Source organism: Mobula birostris, chromosome 15, assembly GCF_030028105.1.
Source record: "Mobula birostris isolate sMobBir1 chromosome 15, sMobBir1.hap1, whole genome shotgun sequence".
NCBI lineage: Eukaryota > Metazoa > Chordata > Chondrichthyes > Myliobatiformes > Myliobatidae > Mobula > Mobula birostris.
Window position 1 is genome coordinate 6979076 of NC_092384.1, and position 26042 is coordinate 7005117.

A 26042-nucleotide genomic window follows, 5' to 3' on the forward strand; every position below is an offset into this window, starting at 1 on the left:
GCCCCCTTCCTCCCGACCACTTCCGGATGGACTACATGGTTCCGCCCCCTTAAAGGGCCAGCGCCATGACGCAAACTCACACAAACTGCAGGTCGGGCAGCAGCTCCGCAAATGGATGAACGTCCGATGTTTCGGCCCAAGACCCGTCTTCAGGACCGAAATGGAAGGTATTGGGGGAAGCCAGGTGGGTGGGAGAGGTAACGGGCTGGAGAGGAAGGAATTGACAGGAGAGGAGAGTGGACCGTGGGAGAAAGGGAAGGAGGAAGGGGCCCAGGGGAAAGTAATTGACAGGAGAGGAGAGTGGACCGTGGGAGAAAGGGAAGGAGGAAGGGGCCCAGGGGAAAGTAATTGACAGGAGAGGAGAGTGGATCGTGGGAGAAAGGGAAGGAGGAAGGGGCCCAGGGGAAAGTAATTGGAGAGGAAGGAATTGACAGGAGAGGAGAGTGGACCGTGGGAGAAAGGGAAGGAGGAAGGGGCCCAGGGGAAAGTAATTGACAGGAGAGGAGAGTGGATCGTGGGAGAAAGGGAAGGAGGAAGGGGCCCAGGGGAAAGTAATTGGAGAGGAAGGAATTGACAGGAGAGGAGAGTGGACCGTGGGAGAAAGGGAAGGAGGAAGGGGCCCAGGGGAAAGTAATTGGAGAGGAAGGAATTGACAGGAGAGGAGAGTGGACCGTGGGAGAAAGGGAAGGAGGAAGGGGCCCAGGGGAAAGTAATTGACAGGAGAGGAGAGTGGATCGTGGGAGAAAGGGAAGGAGGAAGGGGCCCAGGGGAAAGTAATTGGAGAGGAAGGAATTGACAGGACAGGAGAGTGGACCGTGGGAGAAAGGGAAGGAGGAAGGGGCCCAGGGGAAAGTAATTGGAGAGGAAGGAATTGACAGGAGAGGAGAGTGGACCGTGGGAGAAAGGGAAGGAGGAAGGGGCCCAGGGGGAAGGAATTGACAGGAGAGGAGAGTGGACCGTGGGAGAAAGGGAAGGAGGAGGGGACCCAGGGGGAAGTAATTGGCAGATGAGAAGAGGTGAAGGGCCGGAGAGGGGAATAGAAGAGGGAGGGGGAGAAAAAATGTGTTTACTGGAAGGAGAAATGAATGTTCATGCCACCAGGTTGGAGTGTACCCAGACAGAATATGTTGTTGGGTGACCTCATCCTGGAACAAGTGGAGGCCATGGACCGACATCTTGGAACGGGAATGGAAATCGGTTTGGACACCGCTGTTGGCCAATGGAGCGGAGCTGTTTAACAACGCGCTTCCCCAATTTACGGCCGGATCTCCTATATAGAGGCCTTTACATTGTTTATGGCTCTATAAGTCGTAACTTTATGACTACAATTGTGTAACTTTCTATCTGTCTGTAGCTATATAAATTCAGAATCACTGGCATATGTCGTGAAATGTGTTGCTTGCTAACTTTATAACCACAATAATGGCGCTATAACTTTGAGTTTCCGACTCTGTAACTTTAAGTACGGCTCTATGAGAGACATTTACAAACAACTAGGGAGGCGTCGACCTAGGAAGGGGTCAGCTTTAGCCCACCATATCCTGAAAATTATAGGCAAATGTAGTGTGGGCAGACCACTGGGTGATCCAGCTAATTTTCTGCAAGGTCACAGAGTTCAGGTTTAGATTTACCGAGGTAGGTAGAGGTCCCTGTTCATTCATTTATTTACCTCAGGAGACAAACTATTCACCGATATCTGATGTAAACCCACAGCGACCTTGACTACATCTCCCACCCCCGTCACCTGTTAGGACACCATCCATTTCTCTCTGTCCCTGCTACATCCCGCTGACTTCTCAAACGCTGCCCTTGCTCAGGAAACATATCTAACCCCCACCATGTCTGATGGAGCTGACATTCGCATCTCCCCTATCTCCCGCACCCGTACTATCACCACGCCCTCTCCCCGAGCAGAGCAGAAAAAGTGCTTCCCTGGCCCTCAGCTCAGTACAATTTCGGTGGTATAAATAGGGCAAAGGCAAGCGGGCTTTTTCCAGAGTTTGGAAGAGACAACAACCAGAGGTCACGGGTTAAGGGTGAAAGGTGAAATATTCACGGGGAACCTGTGGCGGAACTCCTTCGCTTAAGGGGTTGCCCATCACTAAAGAGTGACTCATTGGTCTGTCATTCCCAGGGTTATCGCTAATCTCTGAACAGTAACTCCGTACCCGAGGGCATCATTAAGCGAGCTAGGGCTTTCACTCTACACAAAGAGCAGTGAGTGCAGGGCGCCAGGAGTGTTGGTAGAGGCAGATACATTAGGGCCAATTAAGAAACTCTCAGATAGGCACGTGGATGATGGAAAATGTACAGCTACGTAGGAGGGAAGGGTTAGATTATTATTAGAGTAGATTAAGAGTTCTACACAACATCATGGGCTGTAGGACCTTGAAAAAGCATTCAGCCTAAACCCTTTGCTCTCATAAATGAGAATTTAACTGAGATGTTTTATGTGTGAATCACACACTCCTTTTTTCACAGTAGAGCCTAAATACGGAAAACTGTAAAGCATGAAAAACTAAAAAAATCAAAACCTGAAATGTCAACAGTTCAAAAGTGTTCATCCCTGTTTGCTCAGTACTTCGTTGGACCACCTCTCGCAGCTATTACAGCCAGTAGTCTTTTTGGATAAGCTTTGCATAACGTGATGGAGCAAGATTTGCCCATTCCTTCTACAAAATTGCTCAAGCTGTGCCTGGTTAGTTGGGAAATGGCGGTGGGCAGCAATCATGAGGCCTTGTCAGAGAAGTTTAATTGGGTTAAGGTCAGGACTCTGACTAGGCCACTCAAACACATCAATTTTCTTCATTAGAAGTCACTCCATGGTTGCCGTGGCAGAGTGCTTTGGATCATCCTGCTGAAGGACAAACTTTCTGGCAGATTTTTATATAGAACATGGAAATCTACAGCACATGACAGGCCCTTCAGCCCACAATGTTGTGCCAACCATGTAACCTACTCTAGAGACTGCCTAGAATTTCCCCACCGCATAGCCCTCTGTTTTCCTGAGCACCATGTACCTATGTAACAGGCTCTTAAAAGAGCCTATTGTATCTGCTTCCACCATTACTGCTGGCAGTGCACCCCACACACCCACCACTCTGTGCAAAAAACTTCATCCCCTTGGTACCCATTTCCAAGCACCTTAAACTATGACCCCCCCGCCCCCCAATATTTGCTATTTCAGCCCTGGGAAAAAGACTCTGACTATCCACACGATCAATGCCCCTCATCATCTCATACACCTCTATCAGGTCACCTCTCATCCTTTGTTGCTCCAAGGAAAAAAGGCTATGTACAACTCAATCTATTCTCATAACGTATGCCCTCCAACCCAAACATCATCCTTGTAGATCTTGTCTGCACTCTCTCTAGTTTCCACATCCTTCCTGTAGTGAGGTGACCAGAACTGAACATAGTACTCCAAGTGGGGTCTGACCAAGGTCTTAGATATTCATCCAGGATCACCCTGTACTGAGCAGCATTCATTCACCTCCCCATCAATCCTGACCAGATTTCCAGGTCCCTACTGCTGAAAAGCATCCTCATAGCATGATGCTATCTTTACCATACTTTACCGTTCGGGATGCTGTAAAAATTACGAAGGTGCTGGAAATCTTGAGCAAGGCTGGAAGAACTCGGCAAGTCAAGTGGGGTCTGTGGAGAGAAAGTCGACACCTGGGACAATGTCCTCTATCAGGACATTATCAGAGCAAATACAAGGGAGGAACTGGGCTAACGGATCCTAGCACAAAGCAAGGTGGGAGGAAGAGTGGTCAAGATCGAGAGGTTATCAAGGTGTACACGGCTAATAGGGGACATAATGTTAAGGTGGAGGGGTGTTTTTACACAGAGAGTAGTGGTACCTGCAGATACATTAGGTCGGCATATGGATGACAGAAAAATGGAAGCCTATGTGGGAAGGAAGAATTAGATTCTCAGAGGTTAGAATGTCAGGTTTGGAATGGATTTAATAATCCTCTCTCCTGAGGTGGAAACAGACAGATCCAGAAAAGGAAGAGTCCGCCTGGGCCCATGTGAAGGGAAGGGCAGGGTGGGAACTGGCAGCAAAAATAATGAAACTTGAGTTCTGCACAAGTGCAGGAGGCAGCTCCAATGTTGTGCAGGAGGAGTTGAAAGGATGGGTCGAAGTGGGACTGGAACACACACTGTTCCACAGACCGGCAGGGCCAGGACCCAGCAAGTGGAGTTGAAGGAGAAGGTGTTCAAAGTGTGAACAAGTCCAGCTGGGTCAATATGCATGTTGGTAACGAGGAACTGGAAGGGCTGCCAGGAAGAAGCGGAGTCCTTAGACCATTCTAAAGGAGGACAGAAGTGTAAATGGCCGATGAATCTGTTAGGACCAGGAAATAGTAAATGATCAAAATGGTAGAGGTCATTGAGGTGTCATGGATGTAAGTGGGAAGGGACTAGATCAGAGGGAAAAGGAAGAAAGAAGTTTGGTGGGGCACGGCCAGGTTGAATTAATAGGTATGCCTGAGCAGTCCAGTGTATGGATTTTGGGGGAAGAGGGGTGGGGGAGGGGGAACAGGACAATTGTTTGGGTTTTGTGCAAGTTCTCTCTTCTAACTGCTCCCACTCATTCACTGACTAGATAACCTGGTTTATACAATGGTCACCCTGATTTTACTCTATTAAAGACATCCCACTCCCCACAAATTAAACCTTTTATCTCATTTTAATTTCAACAAATTTATCATGTTTAGTTGACAGAAATTATTGCACCTCTCCCTGTAACAGAAAATTAACACTTGATCCACTGTGATGATCCACACTTGGGAATACTGTGTTCAGGTCTGGTCACCTCCTTATAGGAAGGAGAGAGGGTGCAGATCAGATTTATCAGGAAGCTGCCTGGATTAGAGCGCATGCTCTATGAGGGCAGGTTAATGAGCTGGGGCTTTTCCTTTTGTACTGGAGGATGAGGGGTGACTGGTTAGAGGTGTACAAAATGATGAAAGGGTATAGATTGAATGAACAGCCAGAGATGTTTCCCAGGGCAGAAATGAGTAACATGAGGGGGCATAATTTTAAACTGAGTGGGAGAAAGTAGAGGGGGGGAATGTCAGAGGTAATTTTTTTACACAGAGCTGTGGGTGTATGGAATGCTCAGCCAAGGGTGGTGGTGGAGACATACATTAGGGGCATTTAAGAAACTCTTAGGTAGGCACGTGGATGACAGAAAATTGGACAGTTATGTGGGGAGGGGGAACGTCAACTCAGATCATGAGAGGCCTGTGTCAGGCATTTTCATGCCTTACAAGGCACAGATTGGAAGTCTGTGTGGGGCGCCACTCCTCGCACAGACACTAGAGCAATGTGTGATTAAGTGCCTTGCTCAAGGACACAAACACGTTGCCACAGCTGAGGCTCGAACTTGCGACCTGGAGACCACTAGACGAACGCCTTAACCACTTGGCCACATGCCGAACACACGTTATGTAGGAGGGAAGGGCTAGATTGATCTTAGAATAGATTAAAAGGTTGTGGCCGAAGGATTTGTACTGTGTGTAATATTCTATCTTCTATCAACATAGAACATTGCTTTTCTGCAACTCAGCAAAGTTGTCACTTATGATAGTTGATAGAAGTGCTGCACACTTCCTCAGTTACAACTCAGTACAGTACAATGATGCAACTGTCATCAGGATTTGTTACCTTTATTTGTTAAAAAAGTTTGACACAAAAGCTGGCAAATGGGATGATTGGATGATGATTTTTCTGTTCCTCTGTGCCCTGTCTCTACTTAAGCCCTTCTTAATACAGCAGGGCAAGGAATTACACTCACTCCAGCTGCTTAGCATAGCTTAGAATCAAATTTCACTTTGGAACTATTCTCTTTTGCATGCTTATGTTCTCTGACAACATCGAGCCTGATCCAGTTGAGTTTACCCATAGTGAGCAGTCAGTAGACATTCTCTCTCTCGATACAAGGATTGATCTTCACCGTGAAACAAAGTGCAGGAGGAATTCAGCAAGTCAGGTAGCATCTGTAGAGGCAGAGGGATAGTCACTGCTTCGGGCCAGGACTGACCTGAGACATTGACCTCCCCATGGCTTGGCTCGCTGAATTCCTCCAGCAGGTTGATTGTTTTTGCTCCAGTGTCTGCTGTCTCCTGCACTGTGCTGGGGCAGCGAATCCACATCAGAGAACTAGCAATGGCATCACTTAGCTGAGCTGCAGTTTTCACTGTAGTCTTAGCTTGCATTCCAATTAGTTGAAAAGGGCAGAATACTTGCAGAAGAAATGATAAAATAGTTCTGTTCTTCACTGCCAGATTCCTCAGATGGGAAATTAGACAGTGCTGAATGCCTGGCATCTGCTAGCTACTAAGACATGTTGGATGAATATCCTCAATGGAAACAGGCTTGTTTCCAGTCCAAAAGTGATCCTGTTCTGCTCGGGTCATTTTCAATTGAGTGAGAATACTGTTAATCATTTTCAACAAGGTATAGTTTATAATTCAAATCATTTAAATTTAGAAAATACTGGTAAAAAAAACTTAAACTTTCACATTAAGAAAAGTATTTACTGGAATGTCCTTGAACAAGAGTTCATCTAAGCCTTATTGACAAATTGCGGGATCTTCCTCTTAACTGATTTGGTTAGACACTGCTGAACCACGGAGTAGAGTTTCTGGCAACCTTCAACACAACACTTGATTGCCTCCACTGATGTCTGCCCCTCCCACTCTCCCTTCGACACCAGTCCGGAGATCTGGTTAAGAGTGGGCAGCAATGCCACCGTCATGCTGCCGTTATCTAAACCCCTGCAGCTGGCGGCATTGAACTCCTCGGCCACCGTCGGGTCCAGCAGGGAGATGGCACCACACTGCCTCAAGGAGCAGCCCACGACCACGTCGTACATCTCAATGCCCGCCTCTGCCAGCGCCATGGAGGCACAGGTCAGGGCGGCTGCCAGAGTGGAGCCGTCATTCTCCAGAACCACAACGTACACCTCAATCTGAGACCTGGGGTATTTATGCAGGCAGATGGCAGGCTGCAAACTCTGTTCCAGAATCAAAGAGTACTCCTTTTCTAAGTTGCTCTGAATCCAAGAAGCTCTTTCCTTGCAGGAGAATGGGGCAAATCTAGAAAGAAAACAAATCAAGCAAAGAATTACATTTTTCAGTATGAGAAAGAAAATCCTTTCTAGTGTTGTGATGAAGTGGCAAGGTCTGGAACTAACAGAGTAGCCCCTTGAGGAAGAGGACAGATCGCTGGTGAATTTACTGAATATTTCTGTAGATGCAGAGTGCAGAGCGTTTTGACTGGTTGCATCAGTGCCTGGCGTTGTGGCTCCAATGCACAGGATCAAGAGAGGCCGCAGAGGGTTGTAGCTCTGCAGACTCAGCCAGTTCCAGGGCACATCCATCCCCACCGAGGATGCTGTCAAAAGGTGGTGTCTCATGAAGCAGCCTCACCTTCTGGGAGATTCCCCCCTTTTCACCACTATCAGCTGCAGCAGCCATGAAGATTACTTCATTCCTTTCTTTGTGCCGTTCACTGATGTTTGTAATTCCTGGTAATTTTATGTCTTTGCACTGTGCTTTTGAAGCATAACCACAAATTTCACATCATATGCCAAAAGGGACAGGTTACGCCTGAACCTGAGGGGGACCAATTTCTTTGCAGGCAGATTTGCTAGGGTTGTTGGGGAGGGTTTAAGCAATCTGGCAAGGGGATGGGAACCAGAGTGATAGGACCACGGATGGGGCAGTTTGTATTCAAGTAGGTGCAGTGTGCAGTGAGACTGTGAGGCAGATGATTGGGAAAAATTGCTGTCAGTTGGATGAAGTAAATGTAACATGGGGGCAAAATTCAAAAGGATGATGAATACAGGACTGAAGTTGGTATATCTGAACACATGCAGTATATGGAATAAGATAGATGGTCTTGTAGCACAGTTAGAGATGTTGTGGGCATCAGTGCGTTGTGGCTAAAAAAGATCATAGTTGAGAGCTGACATCCAAGGATACACATTGTATTGAAAGGACAGGCAAGTAGGCAATGTGTGAGGGATGGCTCTGTTGGTAAAAAATTAAATCAAATACCAAGAAAGAGGTGACATATGATGGGAAGATATAGAATCCTGGTGGGCAGAATTAAGAAACTACAACGGTATAAGACCTTGGTAGGAATTATATACAGGCCTCAGAACAGTAGACAGAATACAGGGTATAAATTACAACAGGAGATAGGAGTCACTTAAAAAATACAATGTTATGGGGGATTTCAATATGCAGATTGATGGGAAAATCAAGTTGGCACTGGATCCCAAGAAAAGGAATTTGTAGAGTGCCTACGAGATGGCTTTTTAGAGCAACTTGTGGTTGAGGTCCCTAAGGAAAAGGCAATTGGGTGTTGTGTAATACACCAGATTTGGTTAGGGAGCTGAAGGTTAAAGGAACCCTTAGGAGACAGTGATTGTAAAATGTTAGAATGCACCCTGCAGTTTGAGAGGGAGAAGATAAAGTCAGATATATTAGCATTACAGTAGAGTAAAGGGAATTACAGAGACACGAGAGATGAGTTGGCTAAAGTTGACTGGAAGAGGACAGTAGCAGGGATGATGGCAAAGTATCAATGTCTGGAGTTTCTAACAACAATTCAGAAGGTGCAGGACAGATACATCCCAAAGAAGTGCTCTAAAGGAAGGATGAGTCACTAGCTAACAGGGGAAGTCAAAGACAGCATAAAAGCAAAAGAGAACAAAAAGTTTAAAAAAAAGAGTAAAAGGGAGGTGAGAGGCCACTGGAAAATGATGCTGGTGAGGTAGTAATAGGGGACAAAGAAATGGGTGGTGTAATAATGGTGGGAGATTTTAATTTCCCAAATATCGATTGACATCTCACTAGAGTGAGGGGTTTAGATGGGGTGGAGTTTGTTAGGTGCGTTCAGGAAGGTTTCTTGACACAATATGTAGATAAGCCGACAAGAGGAGAGACTGTACTTGATCTGGTACTGGGAAATGAACCTGCTCAGGTGTCAGGTCTCTGAGTGGGAGAGCATTTTGGAGATAGTGATCATAATTCTATCTCCTTTACCATAGCATGGGAGAGAATAGGATCAGACAAGTTAGGAAAGCGTTTAATTGGAGTAAGGGGAAATATGAGGCTATCAGGCAGGAACTTGGAAGCATAAATTGGGAACAATGTTCTGAGTGAAATGTACAGAAGAAATGTGGCAAATGTTCAGGGGATATTTGTGTGGGGTTCTGCATAGGTACATTCCAGTGAGTCTGGGAAAGGATGGTAGGGTACAGGAACCACGGTGAACAAAGTCTGTTGAAAATCTAGTCAAGAAGAAAAATGCTTATGAAAGGTTCAAAAAACTAGGTGATGATAGAAATCTAGAAGATTATAAGGCTAGCAGGAAGGAGTTTAAGAATGAAATTAGGAGAGCCAGAAGGGGCTATGAGAAGGCCCTTGCTATGAGAAAGCTATGAGCAGGATTAAGGAAAACCCCAAGGCATTCTACAAGTATGTGAAGAACAAGAGGATAAGACATGAGAGAATAGGACCAATCAAGTGTGGCAGTGGAAAAGTGCGTATGGAACTGGAGGAGATAGCAGAGGTACTTAATGAATACTCTGCTTCAATATTCATTACAGAAAAGGATCTTGGCGATTGTAGGGATGACTTACACGGACTGAAAAGCTTGAGCATGTAGATATTAAGGAAGAGGATGTGCTGGAGCTTTTGGAAAACATCAAGTTGGATAAGTCACCGGGTCCAGATGACATGCACCCTAGGCTACTGTGGGAGGCGAAGGAAGAGATTGCTGAGCCTCTGGCGATGATCTTTGCATCATCAATGGGGACGGGAGAGGTTCTAGAGAATTGGAGGGTTGCGGATGTTGTTCCCTTATTCAAGAAAGGAAGTAGAGATAGCCCAGGAACTTATAGACCAGTGAGTCCTACTTCAGTGGTTAGTAGGTTGATGGAGAAGATCCTGAGAGGCAGGATTTGTGAACATTTGGAGGGGCATAATATGATTAGGAATAGTCAGCATAGAAACATAGAAAATAGGTGCAGGAGTAGGCCATTCGGCCCTTCGAGCCTGCACCGCCATTCAGTATGATCATGGCTGAACTCAGAACCCTGTACCTGCCTTCTCTCCATACCCCCTGATCCCTTTAGCCACAAGGGCCATATCTAACTCCCTCTTAAATATAGCCAATGAACTGGCCCCAACTGTTTCCTGTGGCAGAGAATTCCACAGATTCACCACTCTCTATGTGAAGAAGTTTTTCCTAATTCGGTCCTAAAAGGCTTCCCGTTTATCCTTAAACTGTGACCCCTCGTTCTGGACTTCCCCAACATCGGGAACAATCTTCCTGCATCTAGCCTGTCCAATCCCTTTAGGATTTTATACATTTCAATCAGATCTCCCCTCAATCTTCTAAATTCCAACGAGTATAAGCCTAGTTCATCCAGTCTTTCATCATATGAAAGTCCTGCCATCCCAGGAATCAATCTGGTGAACCTTCTTTGTACTCCCTCTATGGCAAGGATGTCTTTCCTCAGATTAGGGGACCAAAACTGCACACAATACTCCAGGTGTGGTCTCACCAAGGCCTTGTACAACTGCAGTAGTACCTCCCTGCCCCTGTACTCCAATCCTCTTGCTATGAATGCCAGCATACCATTCGCCTTTTTCACTGCCTGCTGTACCTGCATGCCCACTTTCAATGACTGGTGTATAATGACACCCAGGTCTCATTGCACCTCCCCCTTTCCAAATCCGCCACCATTCAGATAATAATCTGTTTTCCTGTTTTTGCCACCAAAGTGGATAACTTCACATTTATCCACATTAAATTGCATCTGCCATGAATTTGCCCACTCACCCAACCTATCCAAGTCACCCTGCATCCTCTTAGCATCCTCCTCACAGCTAACACTGCCGCCCAGCTTCATGTCATCCGCAAACTTGGAGATGCTGCATTTAATTCCCTCATCTAAGTCATTAATATATATTGTAAACAACTGGGGTCCCAGCACTAAGCCTTGCGGTACCCCACTAGTCACTGCCTGCCATTCTGAAAAGGTCCCGTTTATTCCCACTCTTTGCTTCCTGTCTGCCAACCAATTCTCTATCCACATCAATATCATACCCCCAATACCATGTGCTTTAAGTTTGCACACTAATCTCCCATGTGGGACCTTGTCAAAAGCCTTTTGAAAATCCAAGTATACCACATCCACTGGTTCTCCCCTATCCACTCTACTAGTTACATCCTCAAAAAATTCTATGAGATTCGTCAGACATGATTTTCCTTTCACAAATCCATGCTGACTTTGTCCGATGATTTCACCGCTTTCCAAATGTGCTATTATTATATCTTTGATAACTGACTCTAGCATTTTCCCCACCACTGATGTTAGGCTAACCGGTCTATAATTCCCCAGTTTCTCTCTCCCTCCTTTTTTTAAAAAGTGGGGTTACATTAGCCACCCTCCAATCCTCAGGAACTAGTCCAGAATCTAAGGAGTTTTGAAAAATTATCACTAATGCATCCACTATTTCTTGGGCTACTTCCTTAAGTACTCTGGGATGCAGACCATCTGGCCCTGGGGATTTATCTGCCTTTAATCCCTTCAATTTACCTAACACCACTTCCCTACTAACATGTATTTCCCTCAGTTCCTCCACCTCACTAGAACCTTGGTCCCCTACTATTTCCGGAAGATTATTTATGTCCTCCTTATTGAAGACAGAACCAAAATAGTTAATCAATTGGTCTGCCATGTCCTTGTTCCCCATGATCAATTCACCTGTTTCTGACTGTAAGGGACCTACATTTGTCTTAACCAATCTTTTTCTTTTCACATATCTATAAAAGCTTTTACAGTCAGTTTTTATGTTCCCTGCCAGTTTTCTCTCATAATCTTTTTTCCCTTTCCTAATTAAGCCCTTTGTCCTCCTCTGCTGGACTCTGAATTTCTCCCAGTCCTCAGGTGAGCCGCTTTTTCTGGCTAATTTGTATGTTTCTTCTTTGGAGTTGATACTATCCCTAATTTCCCTTGTCAGCCACGGGTGCACTACCTTCCATGGTTTATTCTTTTGCCAATCATGCCTTATGAGACTGATTGAATTTTTTGAGGATGTGACTAAACACATTGATGAAGGTAGAGCAGTAGATGTAGTGTATATGGATTTCAGCAAGGCATCTGATAAGGTGCCCCATGCAAGGCTTATTGAGAAAGTAAGGAGGTATGGGATTCAAGTGGACATTGCTTTGTGGATCCAGAAATGGCTTGCCCACAGAAGTGGTTGTAGACAGGTCATATTCTGCATGGAGGTTGGTGACCAATGGTGTGCCTCAGGGATCTGTTCTGGGACCCCTACTCTTCATGATTTTTATAAATATCCTGGATGAGGAAGTAGAGGGATGGGTTAGTAAATTTGCTGATGACACAAAGGTTGGGGGTGTTGTGGATAGTGTGGAGGGCTGTCAGAATTTACAGCAGAACATTGATAGGATGCAAAACTGGGCTGAGAAGTGGCAGATGGAGTTCAACCCAGATAAGTGTGAAATGGTTCATTTTGGTAGGTCAAATATGATGGCAGAACATAGTATTTATGGTAAGACTTGGCAGTGTGGAGAATCAGAGGAATCTTGGGGTCTGAGTCCATGGGACACTCAAAGCTGCTGCGCAGGTTGACTCTGTGGTTAAGAAGGTATATAGTGCATTGGCCTTCATCAATCGTGGGACTGAGTTTAGGAGCCAAGAGGTAATGTTGCAGCTATATAGGACTCTGGTCAGACCACACTTGGATTGCTGAGTTCTGTTCACCTCACTACAGGAAGGACATGGAAACCATTGAGAGGGTGCAGAGGAGACTTACAAGGATGCTGCCTGGATTGGGGAACATGCCATATGAGAATAGGTTGAGTGAACTTGGCCTTTTCTCCTTGGAGCAACGGAGGATGAGAGGTGACCTGATAGAGCTGTACAAGATGATGAGAGGCATTGATCGTGTGGATAGTTAGAGGCTTTTCCCCAGGGCTAAAATGGCTAGCACGAGAGGGCAATTTTAAGGTGCTTGGAAATAGGTACAGAGGAGATGTCAGGGATAAGTTTTTTCTTTCTTTCTTTTTAAATCTTTTTATTAATTTTTCAAAGTTATAAACTCAATAACAAACTTGGTACAAAGAGATTGGAAAAATGTTCATCAGCATATATAAAATGAATTTTAAGTAACATAGAAATAAAAGACTTCCAAACTCATAATGAGATTAAACATTACAAAGAAATAAAAAGAAAAAAAATATACAAACAAAAAAAAACCCCAAAAGAAAAAGAGAAAAAAAAACCCAGAAAAAAGGCAAAACAGGGCTAGACCAACAACTTGTATCAGACAAGATCCATAATGTTGCTAACTCCGCTCCTCTCATCATATAATCTTAGAAAAAAGATTCGGAAAGGTCAGATTACATCATATGAAAATGTTGCACAGAAGGTTTCCAGGTATCTTCAAATTTAACCGAAGGGTCAGAAATATCACTTCTAATTTTTTCTAAATTTAAACTTAATATGGTTTGAGAAAACCATTGAAATGTAGTTGGAGGATTAATTTCCTTCCAGTTCAACAAAATAGATCTTCTCACCATTAAAGTAACAAAAGCTATCATTCCAGAGGCTGAAGAAGACAAAGATCTATGTTCTACCATTGGCAATCCAAAGATTGCTGTAATAGGATGGGGTTTTAAATCAAAGCACAGAACTGTTGAAATAATATCAAAAATGTCTTTCCAATATTTTTCCAAAAGAGGACAGGACCAAAACATATGAGTTAAAGAAGCCACTTCAGAGTGACATCTATCACAAGTAGGGTTTATATGGGAATAAAAACGAGCTAGTTTATCTTTGGACATATGAGCTCTGTGTACTACTTTAAATTGTATTAAAGTATGTTTAGCACGTATAGAAGAAGTACTAACTAATTGAAAAATTTTATCCCATTTCTCTGTAGGTAGGGAAAGTTGAAGTTCCCTTTCCCATTCATTTTTAATTTTATCAGATATATCTGGCTGTAATTTCATAATTATATCATAAATTATTGCTATTAATCCCTTCTGCAAAGGATTAAAACCTAAAATTTTATCAAGAATGCCAGAAGGATTTGAAGTCGGAAAGGTAGGCAACGTAGTATTTAAAAAATTTCTTATAAGTTTTTTACGCAGAGAGTGGTAAGTGCACGGAATGGGCTGCTGGTGATGGTGGTGGAGGCGGATACGATAGGGTCTTTTAGGAGACTCCTGGATAGGTACATGGAGCTTAGAAAAATAGAGGGCTATGGGTAACCCTTGGTAATTTCTAAGGCAAGGACATGTTCAGCACAGCTTTATAGGCCGAAGGGCCTGTATAGTGCTGTAGGTGTTCTATGTTCTATGAACTTAATGCGTACTTTGCATCAGTCTTCACTGTGGAAGACACTAGCAGTGTTTCAGATGTCCGTAAGTGTCAGGGAGCAAAAGTGACTGCATTGCTATTACGAAGGAAAAAGTCCTAGCCAAACGCAAAGGTCTTGAGGTGGATAAGTCACCTGGATCAGTTGGACTGCATCACAGAGTCCTAGAAAGGTTGCTGAAGAGATAACTAATGCTCTGGTAATGATCTTTCAAGAATTACTTGATTTTGGCATGGTCCTGGAGGACTGAAAGATTGCAAATGTCACTCCACTCTTTAGGAAGGGAAGAAGGCAAAAGAAAAAAAGTTATAGCCAGTTAGCCTAACCTCAGTGGTTGGGAAAGTGTTGGAGTCTATTATTAAGGATGAGGTCTTGAGGTACTTGTAGACTAATGATAAAATAAGTCAAAGTCAGCATGGTTTCTGTAAAGGGAACTCTTGCCTGACAAATTTGTTAGGAGTTCTTCCAGGAAGCAACCAGCAAATGGACAAAGGAAAGGCAGTGGATATCATTTACTTGGATTTTCAGAAGGCATTTGATAAGCTGCCACATGAGATTGCTTAACAAGATAAAATGCAGGAAAGATACTGGCATGGATAGAGGAATGGCGGATAGGCAGGAGGCAGTGAGAGGGAATAAAAGGGGCCTGTTCTGGTTGGTTGCTGGTGACAAGTGGTGTTCCTCAGGGGTCAGTTTTGGGACTGCTACTTTACACATCCTTTGTCAATGATTTAGATAGATAATGGAATTGATGGCTTTGTGGCAAGGTCTGTGAATAATACAAAGATAGGTGGAGGGGTAGGTAGTGCTAAGGAAGCAATGCGATTACAGCAGGACCTGGACTAAATTGGAAGAATAGGCAAAAAGGTGGCAGATGGAATACAGTGTTGGGAAATCTACGATAATGCATTTTGGTAAAAGGAACAAAAGTCCGGACTATTATCTAGATGGGGAGAAGGTTCAAACGTCAGAGCTGCAGAGGGACTTGGGAGTCCTCGTGCAAGACTCCCAGAAGGTTAATTTACAGGTTGAGTCTGTGGTAAAGAAGGCAAATGCAATGTTGACATTTATTTCAAGGGGAATAGAATATAAAAGCAAAGAGATAATGCTGAGGCTTCATGAGACATTCATCAGGCCACACTTGGAGTATTGTCAACAGTTTTGAGCGACATATCTCAGAAAGGATGTGCTGTCATTGGAAAGAGCCCAGAGGAGGTTCACAAGGATGATTCTGGGAACGAAGGGGAAAACATATGAGGAGTGTTCCGCACCTTTGGGCCTGTACTGACTGGCATTTAAAAGAATGCCAGGGGATCTGATTGAAATCTACTGAATAAGGTGGATGTAGAGAGGATGTTTCCTATGGTGGGAGTGTCCAGAACTAGAGGGCACAGCTTCAAAATTGAGGGGTGTCCTTTTCAGACAGAGGTAAGGAGGAATTTTTTTAGCCAGAGAGTAGTGAATCTGTTGAATGTTCTGCCACAGACTATGCTGGAGGCCAAGGTCACAGGTATATTTAAGGCAGAAGTTGATCATTTCCTGATCGGTTAGGGCATCAAAGGATATGGCGAGAAGGCGGGTGTATGGGGTTGAGTGAGATCTGGGATCAGCCATGATGGAATGGTGGAACAGATTCAATGGGGTGAATGGCCTAATTCTGCTCCAATGTCTTATGGAGAAGGAATATAACATAGCAAATATTCGTGGGAAGTTTTTTTAAAGACCAACGGAAGACAACTAAGAAAGCAGTAAGGCAAGAAAAAATTAAATGTGAAGTAATAATATAAAGAGGACGCCAACATTTTTTTTTCAGATATTGTATGTAAGAGAGGTGAGAGTGAAAATGACACTGGAGAGCTAGTAATGGGCACATGGAAATAACAGATAAACTTAATAAGTATTTTGCATCAGTCTTCTCTGCGGAAGACACAAGTATGCCATAAATTCAAGAGTGTCAAGAGGTAGAAGTGAGTGCAGTTGTTATTTCTCAGAAGGTGCTTGGGAAGCCGAACTGCCTGAAAGGTAGACAAGTCATCAGATGGACAACATCCCAGGGTTCTGAAAGAGGTATTGTGGAGGATTAGGAATGATCTTTCAGGAATCACTAGATTCTAGAATGGTTCTGGAGGACAGGAAAATTGCAAATATCACTTCATTCTTTAAGAAGGAAGGGAGGCAAAAGACAGAAAATTATAGGCCAATTAGTCTGACTTCAGTGGTTGGAGTCAAATATTAAAGATGAGGTTTCTGGTTACTTGTAGGTACATAAAATATACCAAAATCAGCATGGTTTTCTTAAGGGGAAATCTGGCCTGACAACCCCGTTGGAATTCTTTGAAGAAATTAACACGGAGGATAGACAATGGAGTGTTCGAGGATGTTGTTTACTTGGCTTTTCAGAAGGCCTATGACAAGGTGCTGCCTATGAGGTTGTGAAACAAGATAAGAGCCCATGGTATCACAGGTGAGATTGTAGCATGGATAGGAGATTGACTAACTGACTGACTGACTGGCAGAAGGCAAAGAGTGGTAATAAAGGAAGCCTTTTTGGTTAGCTGCTGGTGACTAGTGGTGTTTCACAGGGGTCTGTGTTGTGACCACTTATTTTCACGTTACAAGTCAAAAATTTTAATGACAGAATTGATGACTTTTTGGCCAATTTTGCAGACAACACAAAGACAGAGACAGGTGGAGAAGCAGGGAGTCTACAGAAGAATTTAGACAGCTTGGGAGAATGGGCAAAGAAGTGGCAGACGGAATACAGTGCAGGGAAGTGCAAGGTTTGTACTGTGGTAGAATGAATAAAAGTGTACATTATTTTATAAACGGGAAGAAAACCCAGAAATCAGAAGTGCAAAGGGACTTGGGAGTCCTCGTGTAGGATTCCTCAAAGGTTAACTTGCAGGTTGAGTCAGTGGTAAGGAAGGCAAATGTAATTTTAGCATTTATTTTGAGAGGACTAGAATACAAAATCAAAGATGTAAATGCTGAGGCTTTATAAGGTATTGGTTAGACCACACTTTGAATATGAGCAATTTTGGGCCCCTTATCTAGGAACTTATGTGCTGGCATTAGAGAGGGTGCAGAGAAGGTTCACAAGAATGATCACAGGAATGAAAGAGTTAACATATTAGAAGCTTTTGATGGCTCTGCACCTGTACTTGACAGAGTTTAGAAGAAAGAGGGGATATCTTATTGAAACCTATCCAATATTGAAAGGCCGAGATAGAGTGGATGTGGACAGGATGTTTCCTATAGTCAGAGAGTCTAGGACCAGAAGGCACAGTGTGGTAAACCATATATATATATCTAGGTTGTAACTGGGTTACCTGTCTGGACACGCCCTTCTGCTCACTGCCCCTGTGGCTCCTCCCACAGACTCCTGAATAAAGGTGATTTTGCCCTACTCCTCCCCCTCAGACCAGGGGCAGACGCTCAGCATGGAGGTCACGTTTTACTGCGAATAAAAGCCTTTCAGTATTTACCCTACTCCAGTCTTTTGGAATTATTGAAGGTGCTTCACACAGGCTCAGAACTGAGGAACATCCATTTAGAACACAGATGAGGAACCATTTCTTTGGGTGGTGGAATCTGTGGAGTACAATGCCACAGATGGCGGTGGAGGCCATCATTGGGTATTTAAGGTGAAGGTTGATAGCTGCCTGATTAGTCAGGCGTCAAAGCTTGCCGGGAGAAGGCAGAATGGGGTTGAGTGGGATAACAAATCTGCATGATGTAATATAATGGCGGGCCAATCTAATGGCCTATCTGTTCCCATATCTTATGGTCATTGATGATAATTCTGATTCTCTAACCCTGGAAACGGTTCTGATTCTGTTGTTCCATTTAATTCTTTTGAGGCTCCTTCTGAATATCCGGCTTTAAACTGGCCAGGTTGTTTCTGACACTCACAACCAGAGCAGGCAACTGAAAGCACTTAAGAGGCGGTAACTCAGTAAGACTTCTTCACAGGGAAAGTGAACCGGACCACGACGCCCCGACCCGACCCCGTCCCCCACCCCCCGACCCCAACCCCCACCACCGCCTCCGCCCCGACCCGACCTCGTTCCCCACCCCCCGACCCGACCCCGGCCCCGACCCGACCCCATCCCCCACCCCCACCTCCGCCCCGACCCCGTCCCCCACCCCCCGACCCGACCCCACCCCCCGACCCGACCCCACCCCCCCACCACCGCCTCCGCCCCGACCCCGTCCCCCACCCCCCCGACCCGACCCCACCCCCCACCACCGCCTCCGCCCCCGTCCCCCACCCCCCGACCCCGTCCCCACCCCACGACCCGACCCCACCCCCCCACCACCGCCTCCGCCCCGACCCCGTCCCCCACCCCCCCGACCCGACCCGACCCCCCGACCCGACCCCACCCCCCCACCACCGCCTCCGCCTCCGCCCCCGTCCCCCACCCCCCGACCCCGTCCCCACCCCCCGACCCGACCCCACCCCCCCACCACCGCCTCCGCCTCCGCCCCCGTCCCCCACCCCCCGACCCCGTCCCCACCCCCCGACCCGACCCCACCCCCCCACCACCGCCTCCGCCCCGACCCGACCCCGTCCCCCACCACCGCCTCCGCCCCGACCCGACCCCGTCCCCCACCACCGCCTCCGCCCCGACCCGACCTCAACCCCCACCACCGCCTCCGCCCCGACCCGACCTCGTTCCCCACCCCCCGACCCGACCCCGGCCCCGACCCCGTCCCCCACCACCGCCTCCGCCCCGACCCGACCCCCGCCTCACGCACCGGAACTCGCAGCTCAGGGTGGCTCCGCTAAGGCGCCGCTCCTCCTTGCGCTCACCGTTGCGGGGCCCGTACACGGCGCACAGCACCTTGCTGCGGCCGCACTCGGCATACACCGAGCCGTCGGCTTGGCTCACCAGCCCAGCCCGCGCAAACACCGGCCTCGGCTCCGCCGCCGCTCGCCCATCCGCCCGTGGTACCAGCGGACACGGCTTCGACCCCGCATCCACCCGCACAAACAGCAGCGGGGACTGTGATTCCTCCGGGGCGCGCACCCGCTTGGTGTCCACCGGCATGAGGCCCAGAGTTGAGGAGCCAGCCCAGCGCTGTCGGCAAGGCCGCGTTCGACGAGGCGCTGCTGTCGGCAAGAGCGACCTCCATTTCCTCCTCTGGTCCTCCCGCTGCAGTGCCAGCCGGAGGCTCGGAGGACCGGACCAGAGTGCAGGTCACTGGTGGACGGAGGGAGGATCAGTCAGGTTTAATATCGCTGGAATGAAATTTATTGTTTTGCGGCAGCAGGACAGTGCAATACATAATAAAAATAGCATAAATTACAATAATTTATACAGAAAAATAAATAAGTAGCGCAAAAGGAGGGGTAGTATACATAGGTTTATTGTCCGTTCGGAAACCTGATGGTGGAGGGGAAGATGCTGTTCCTGAACGGTGAGTGTGTGTCTTTCATTGATGGTAGCAATGAAAAGAGGGCATGTGCTGGATGATCGGGGGCCGTAATGATGGATGCTGCCTTTTTGAGGCATCACCTTTTGAAGATATCCTGATGGGTTGTCCCAGGGTGATTAGTACCCCTGGATGTCCCAGGGTGGTTAATACCCCTGGACGTCCTGGAGTGGTTGGTGCCCCTGGGCGTCCCGGGGTGGTTGGTGCCCCTGGGCGTCCCGGGGTGGTTGGTGCCCCGATGGAGATGGCTGAGCTTGCAAGATTTCGCAGCTTTTTCCAGTACTCTTGAGGATATAATGAGCACAGTGGACAGAGGAGAACAGATTAATGTTATCTACTTAAAAATTGCTGGTGAACACAGTTAGTCCTGACGAAGGGTCTCGGCCCGAAACATCAACTGTACCTCTTCCTATAGATGCTGCCTGGCCTGCTGTGTTCACCAGCAACTTTTATGTGTGTTGCTTGAAATTCCAGCATCTGCAGATTTCCTTGTGTTTGCGTGAATGTTATTTACTTGGATTCTCAGAAGGTGTTCGATAAGGTGCCACATAAAAGATTTATCCGTAATTAAGGATGCATAGAATTGGGGGTGATGTATTAGCATGGATAGAGGATTGTTTAACTAATAGAAAGCAGAGAGTTGGCAATCAGGGGTGAATAGTGTGTCACAGAGGTCAGTGCTGGGCCCGCAACTGTTCACAATATACATTAACGATCTGGAAGAGGGAACCGAGTGCTGTGTATCTAAGTTTGCCGATGATACTAAATTGAGTGGAAAAGCAAATTGTGCAGAAGATACGGAGAGTCTGCAGAGAGATATAGATAGGTTAAGTGAGTGGGCAAGGGTCTGGCAGATGGAGTACAATGTTGGTAAATACGAAGTCATCCACTTTGGAAGGAAAAATGGAAGATCAGATCATTATTGAAATGGTAAAAGATTGCAGCATGCTGGTGTGCAGAGGGACTTGGGAGTGCTTCTGCATGAATCACAAAAGGTTGGTTTGCAGGTGCAGCAGGCTATCAAGAAGGCAAATGGAATGTTGGCCTTCATTGCTAAAGGGATTGAATTTAAGAGCAGGGAGGTTATGGTGCAACTAGATAGAGTACTGGTGAGGCCGCATCTGGAGTACTGTGTGCAGTTCTGGTCTCCATACTTGAGGAAGGATCTACTGACTTTGGAGGCAGTGCAGAGGAGGTTCACCAGGTTGATGATTCCAGAGATGAGGGGGTTAGACCATGAGAAGAGATTGAGTCGCCTGGGACTGTACTCGCTGGAATTCAGAAGGCTGAGAGGAGATCTTATAGAAACATATAAAACTTTGAAAAGGATAGATAAAATAGAGCCAGGAATGTTGTTTCCACTGGGAGGTGAGACTAGAACTTGGGGACATAGTCTCAAGATTCAGAGGAGTAGATTTAGGATGGAGATAAGGAGGAACTGCTTTTCCCAGAGAGTGGTGAATCTGTGGAATTCTCTGTCCAATGAAGCAGTGGAGGCTACCTCAGTAAATATATTTAAGACAAGTCTAGATAGATTTTTGCATAGTAGGGGAATTAGGAGTCATTCGGAAAGGGCAGGTAGGTGGAGATGAGTCCATGGTCAGATTAGCCATGATCTTATTGAATGGCGGAGCAGGCTCGACGGGTCAGATGGCCTACTCTTGCTCCGATTTCTTAAGTTCTTGTGTTCTGTACAGTGGTTCCTCCAAACGAGACAGTGTTGCAACAGGTTAGAATGTTTTCCTTTGGTTACATACTAATTCTCAAATTCCCAGAGCCTCTGTCATATCTTCTTTGTAATTGCATCAGTATGTTGGGCACAGAATAGATCTTCAGACATGTTGACTCCCAGGAACTTAAACGGCTTCCCTTTTCTATTGCTGATCCCTCAATGAGAACTGGTGTGTATTCCCTTGACTTACCCTTCCTGAAGTCCACAGTCAATTCTTCCTGACGTTGAGTGCAAGGTTGTTGCGACACCACTCACCAGCTGATCTACCTCACTCCTATATGCCTCCTCGTCACCGTCTGCGATTCTGACAACAACTATTGTGTCATTGCCAAATTTATCGATGCTGTTTGAGCTGTGCCTAGCCACACAGTCACGTGTGTAGAGTGAGTAGAGCAGTGGGCTAAACAAACATCCTTGAGGTGCACCAGTGTTGATTGTCCACGAGGAGGAGATGTTATTTCCAACCTGCACTGACTGTGATTTCCCAGTGAGGATCCAGTAGCAGGAGGAGACAGAGGCCCAGGTTTTGGAGCTTGTTGATTGGAACTGAGGGTATGATTGTGTTGAACACTGAGCTGTAATCAATAAACAGTAGCCTGATGTAGGTATTGCTATTGTCCAGGTGACCCAAGGATGAGTGGCGAGCTGGTGAGATTCAATCTCCTGTAGACCTATGGTGGAAATGGGCAAATTGAAGATCCTGGCTTAGGCAGGAGTGGATTCTAGCCATGACCAACCACTTAAAGTGCTTCATCAGAGTAGCTGTGAGTCCAGCTGGGGTGACAGTCACTGAGACAGCTCTCCCTGCTCGTCTTGGCCACTGGAAAAAACTGTTACCCTTTTGAACCTGTGTCTGCAGCAGTGAGAGATTGAAGATGTCCTTGAACACTCCTGCCAGTTGGTTGGCACAGGTTTTCAGTGCCCTGCCACGCACATCATCAGGGCTTGACACCTTCTGAATGTCCAAGCTTTTGAAAGATGTTCTGACATCAGCCTCCGAGACAGAAATCACAATGTCACTCGATGCTAAGAGGCTAAAGGCTATAGAAGAAAGAGGGAGGTATAAAGAGGGGTTCCACAGTCAGTAGTTCTATCACCTTGCGTTGGGGCCCTGATACTGCCGTATACCATCTCATGAGCAAGTTCGTGCTTAGCAAGAGGAGAGGGAGTTAGGACTGAGATCCCCAGGTGAGGCCAGAGACTGTCCTACCCGGACTTTCGCAGCTGACACAACCTGAGATTTACAATTGAAATACAATTAATCAGTCTGATGGCCTGGTGGAAGAAGCTGTCCCGGAGCCTGTTGGTCCTGGCTTTTATGCTGCGGTACTGTTTCCCGGATGGTAGCAGCTGGAATAGATTGTGGTTGGAATGACTTGGGTCTCCAATGATCTTACAGGCCCTTTTCTCACACTTGCCTTTGTAAATGCCCTTGAATCATGGGAAGTTTGCAACTACAAATTAAGGGAGGTACAGTTCCCATACCAGGCTGTGATGCAGCCAGTCAGGATGCTCTCAATTGTGCCCCTGTAGAAAGTTCTTAGGACCTGGGACCCACAGCAAACTTCTTCAACCATCTGAGGTGAAAGAGGTGCAGTTGTGCTTTTTTCACCACACAGATGGTGTGTACAAACCATGTGAGGTCCGCGGTGATGTGGATGCCGAGGAACTTAAAGCTGTTTACTCTCTCAACCCCAGATCCATTGATGTCAATAAGGGTTAGCCCATCTCCATTCCTCCTGTAATCCACAACCAGCTCCTTTGTTTTTGCTACATTGAGGGAGAGATTGTTTTCTTGACACCACTGTGTCAGGGTGGTGACTTCTTCCCTGTAGACCACCTCATTATTGTTTGAGATTAGGCCAATCAATGTAGTGTTGTCGGGAAATTTAATTAGCAGATTGGAGCTGTGGGTTGTGATACAGTCATGGGTATACAGGGAGTAAAGGAGGGGACTCAGTACACAGCCCTGAGGGGCTCCTGTATTGAGAGTCAGAGGGTTGGAGGTGAGCGAGCCCACTCTTACAACCTGCTGGCAATCTGACAGGAAGGCAGGGTCAAGGCCGAGGTCTCTGAGTTTCCTGTGAGCCTGGATGGACCGATGGTGTTGAATGCTGAACTGTAGTCCAAGAACAGCATTCTCACATAAGCATCCTTCTTCTCCAGATGTGTAAGGACAAGATATGCAATGGGAGTGGCGAGGGGTGAAGGGGGGGGGCAATTACCAGAAGTTAGAGAAGTCAATGTCCATGCTATCAGGTTGGAGGCTACCCAGACAGAAGATAAGGTATGGTTCCTCCAACCTGAGTGAGGCCTCATCGTGATGGAAGAGGAGGCTACAGAATGACACGATGGAATCAGAATGGGAAGTGGTATGAAAATGGGTGGCTACTGGGAGATCCAGCTTTTTCTGGTGGACAAAGCGAGGTACTCAGTGAAGTGGTCTTCCAATCTGCGTTGGATCTCACTGATATACAGGAGGCCACACCAGGAGCACCAGATACAGTGGATGATCCCAACGGACTGACAGGTGAAGTGTCGCCTCACCTGGATGAATTGTTTGGAGCCCCACTGAACCCACTTTCAAAGACCCTCATATGACATATGGTGGTGAGGGAGGAGGTGTAGGGACAGGTATAGCACTCGTTCCACTTGCAAGAATAAGTGTCAGGAGGAAGGGGCGAATGGATAAGGGAGTCGTGTAGGGGGGGATCCCTGCTGAAAGCAGAAAGTAGGGGCGGGAGTGGAGGAAAGATGTGTTTAGTGGGATCCTGTTGGTGGAAGTTATGGAAAATTATGTGCTGGATGCAGAGGGGGTAGTGGGGGTAGGTGACGACAGAGGTTAGTGCGGTGGTAGACGAGGACAGAGGTTAATGGTGTAGGTGGGGACAGAGGTTAGTGGGGGTAGGTGAGGACAGAGGTTAGTGGGGTGGGATGTGAAGACAGAGGTTAGTGGGGGTAGGTGAGGACAGGTTAGTGGGGTGGTAGCTGAGGACAGAGGTTAGTGGGGGGGTAGGTGAGGACAGAGATTAGTGGGAGTAGGTGAGGACAGAGGTTAGTGGTGGGGGTAGGTGAGGACAGAGGTTAGTGGTGGGGGTAGGTGAGGACAAAGGTTAGTGTGGTAGATGAAGACTGAGGTCAGTGGGGTGGGAGGTGGGGACAGAGGTTAGTGGGTGGTAGGTGAGGACAGAGGTTAGTCGGGGTAGGTGAGGACAGAGGCTAGTGAGGGTAGGTGAGGACAGAGGGTAGTGTGTGGTAGATGAGGACAGAGGTTAGTGGGGTGGTAGGTGAGGACAGAGGTTAGTGGGGGTAGCTGAGGACAGAGGTTAGTGTGGTAGATGAAGACTGAGGTCAGTGGGGTGGGAGGTGGGGACAGAGGTTAGTGGGTGGTAGGTGGGGACAGAGGTTAGTGGGGGTAGGTGAGGACAGAGGTTAGTGGGGGGTAGGTGAGGACAGAGGTTAGTGGGGTGCTAGGTGGGGACAGAGGTTAGTGGGGGTAGGTGAGGACAGGTTAGTGGGGTGGTAGCTGAGGACAGAGGTTAGTGGGGGGGTAGGTGAGGACAGAGATTAGTGGGAATAGGTGAGGACAGAGGTTAGTGGTGGGGGTAGGTGAGGACAGAGGTTAGTGTGGTAGGTGAGAACTGAGGTCAGTGGGGTGGGAGATGGGGACAGAGGTTAGTGGGTGGTAGGTGAGGACAGAGGTTAGTGGGGGTAGGTGAGGACAGAGGCTAGTGAGGGTAGGTGAGGACAGAGGGTAGTGTGTGGTAGATGAGGACAGAGGTTAATGGGGTGGTAGGTGGGGACAGAGGTTAGTGGGGTGGTAGGTGAGGACAGAAGTTAGTGGGGTGGTAGGTGAGGACAGAGGTTAGTGGGGGTAGCTGAGGACAGAGGTTAGTGGGGGTAGGTGAGGACAGAGGTTAGTGGGCTGGTAGGTGAGGACAGAGTTTAGTGGGGGTATGTGAGGACAGAGGTTAGTGGGGGTGGGTGAGGACAGAGGTTAGTGGGGGTGGGTGAGCACAGAGGTTAGTGGGGTGGGAGGTGAGGACAGGTTAGTAGGGGTAGGTGAGGACAGAGGTTAGTTGGGGTAGGTGAGGGCAGAGGTTAGTGGAGTGGTAGGTGAGGACAGAGGTTAGTGGTTGTAGGTGAGGACAGAGGTTAGTGGGGGTAGGTGAGGACAGAGGTTAGTGGGGGGGTAGGTGGGGACAGAGGTTAGTGGGGCGGTAGGTGAGGTCAGAGGTTAGTGAGGTGGTAGGTGAGGACAGATGTTAGTGGGGTGGGAGGTAGGGACAGATGTTAGTGGGGGTAAGTGAGGACAGAGGTTAGAGGGGGTAGGTGAGGACAGAGGTTAGTGGGGGTAGATGAGGACAGAGGTTAGTGGGGGTGGGTGAGCACAGAGGTTAGTGGGGTGGGAGGTGAGGACAGGTTAGTAGGGG

General features: G+C 47.1%; 1 protein-coding gene across 2 annotated transcripts; it reads right to left on the reverse strand.

Annotated features, from left to right (window-relative positions):
* Positions 1-5656: 5656 nt before the first annotated feature.
* Positions 5657-19592, reverse strand: exosc6 (exosome component 6). 2 transcript variants are annotated; one of them, XM_072279267.1, is made up of 2 exons: positions 19255-19592; positions 5657-7112 (listed from the first exon to the last, which is right to left on the reverse strand). In XM_072279267.1, the coding sequence occupies exons 1-2, from the start codon at positions 19575-19577 to the stop codon at positions 6581-6583; spliced, it is 855 nt and encodes a 284-aa protein (XP_072135368.1). In that variant the 5' UTR covers positions 19578-19592; the 3' UTR covers positions 5657-6580. The 2 variants fall into 2 exon arrangements, with proteins under 2 accessions (XP_072135368.1, XP_072135369.1); XM_072279268.1 differs by having other exon boundaries at positions 19200-19572.
* Positions 19593-26042: the final 6450 nt, after the last annotated feature.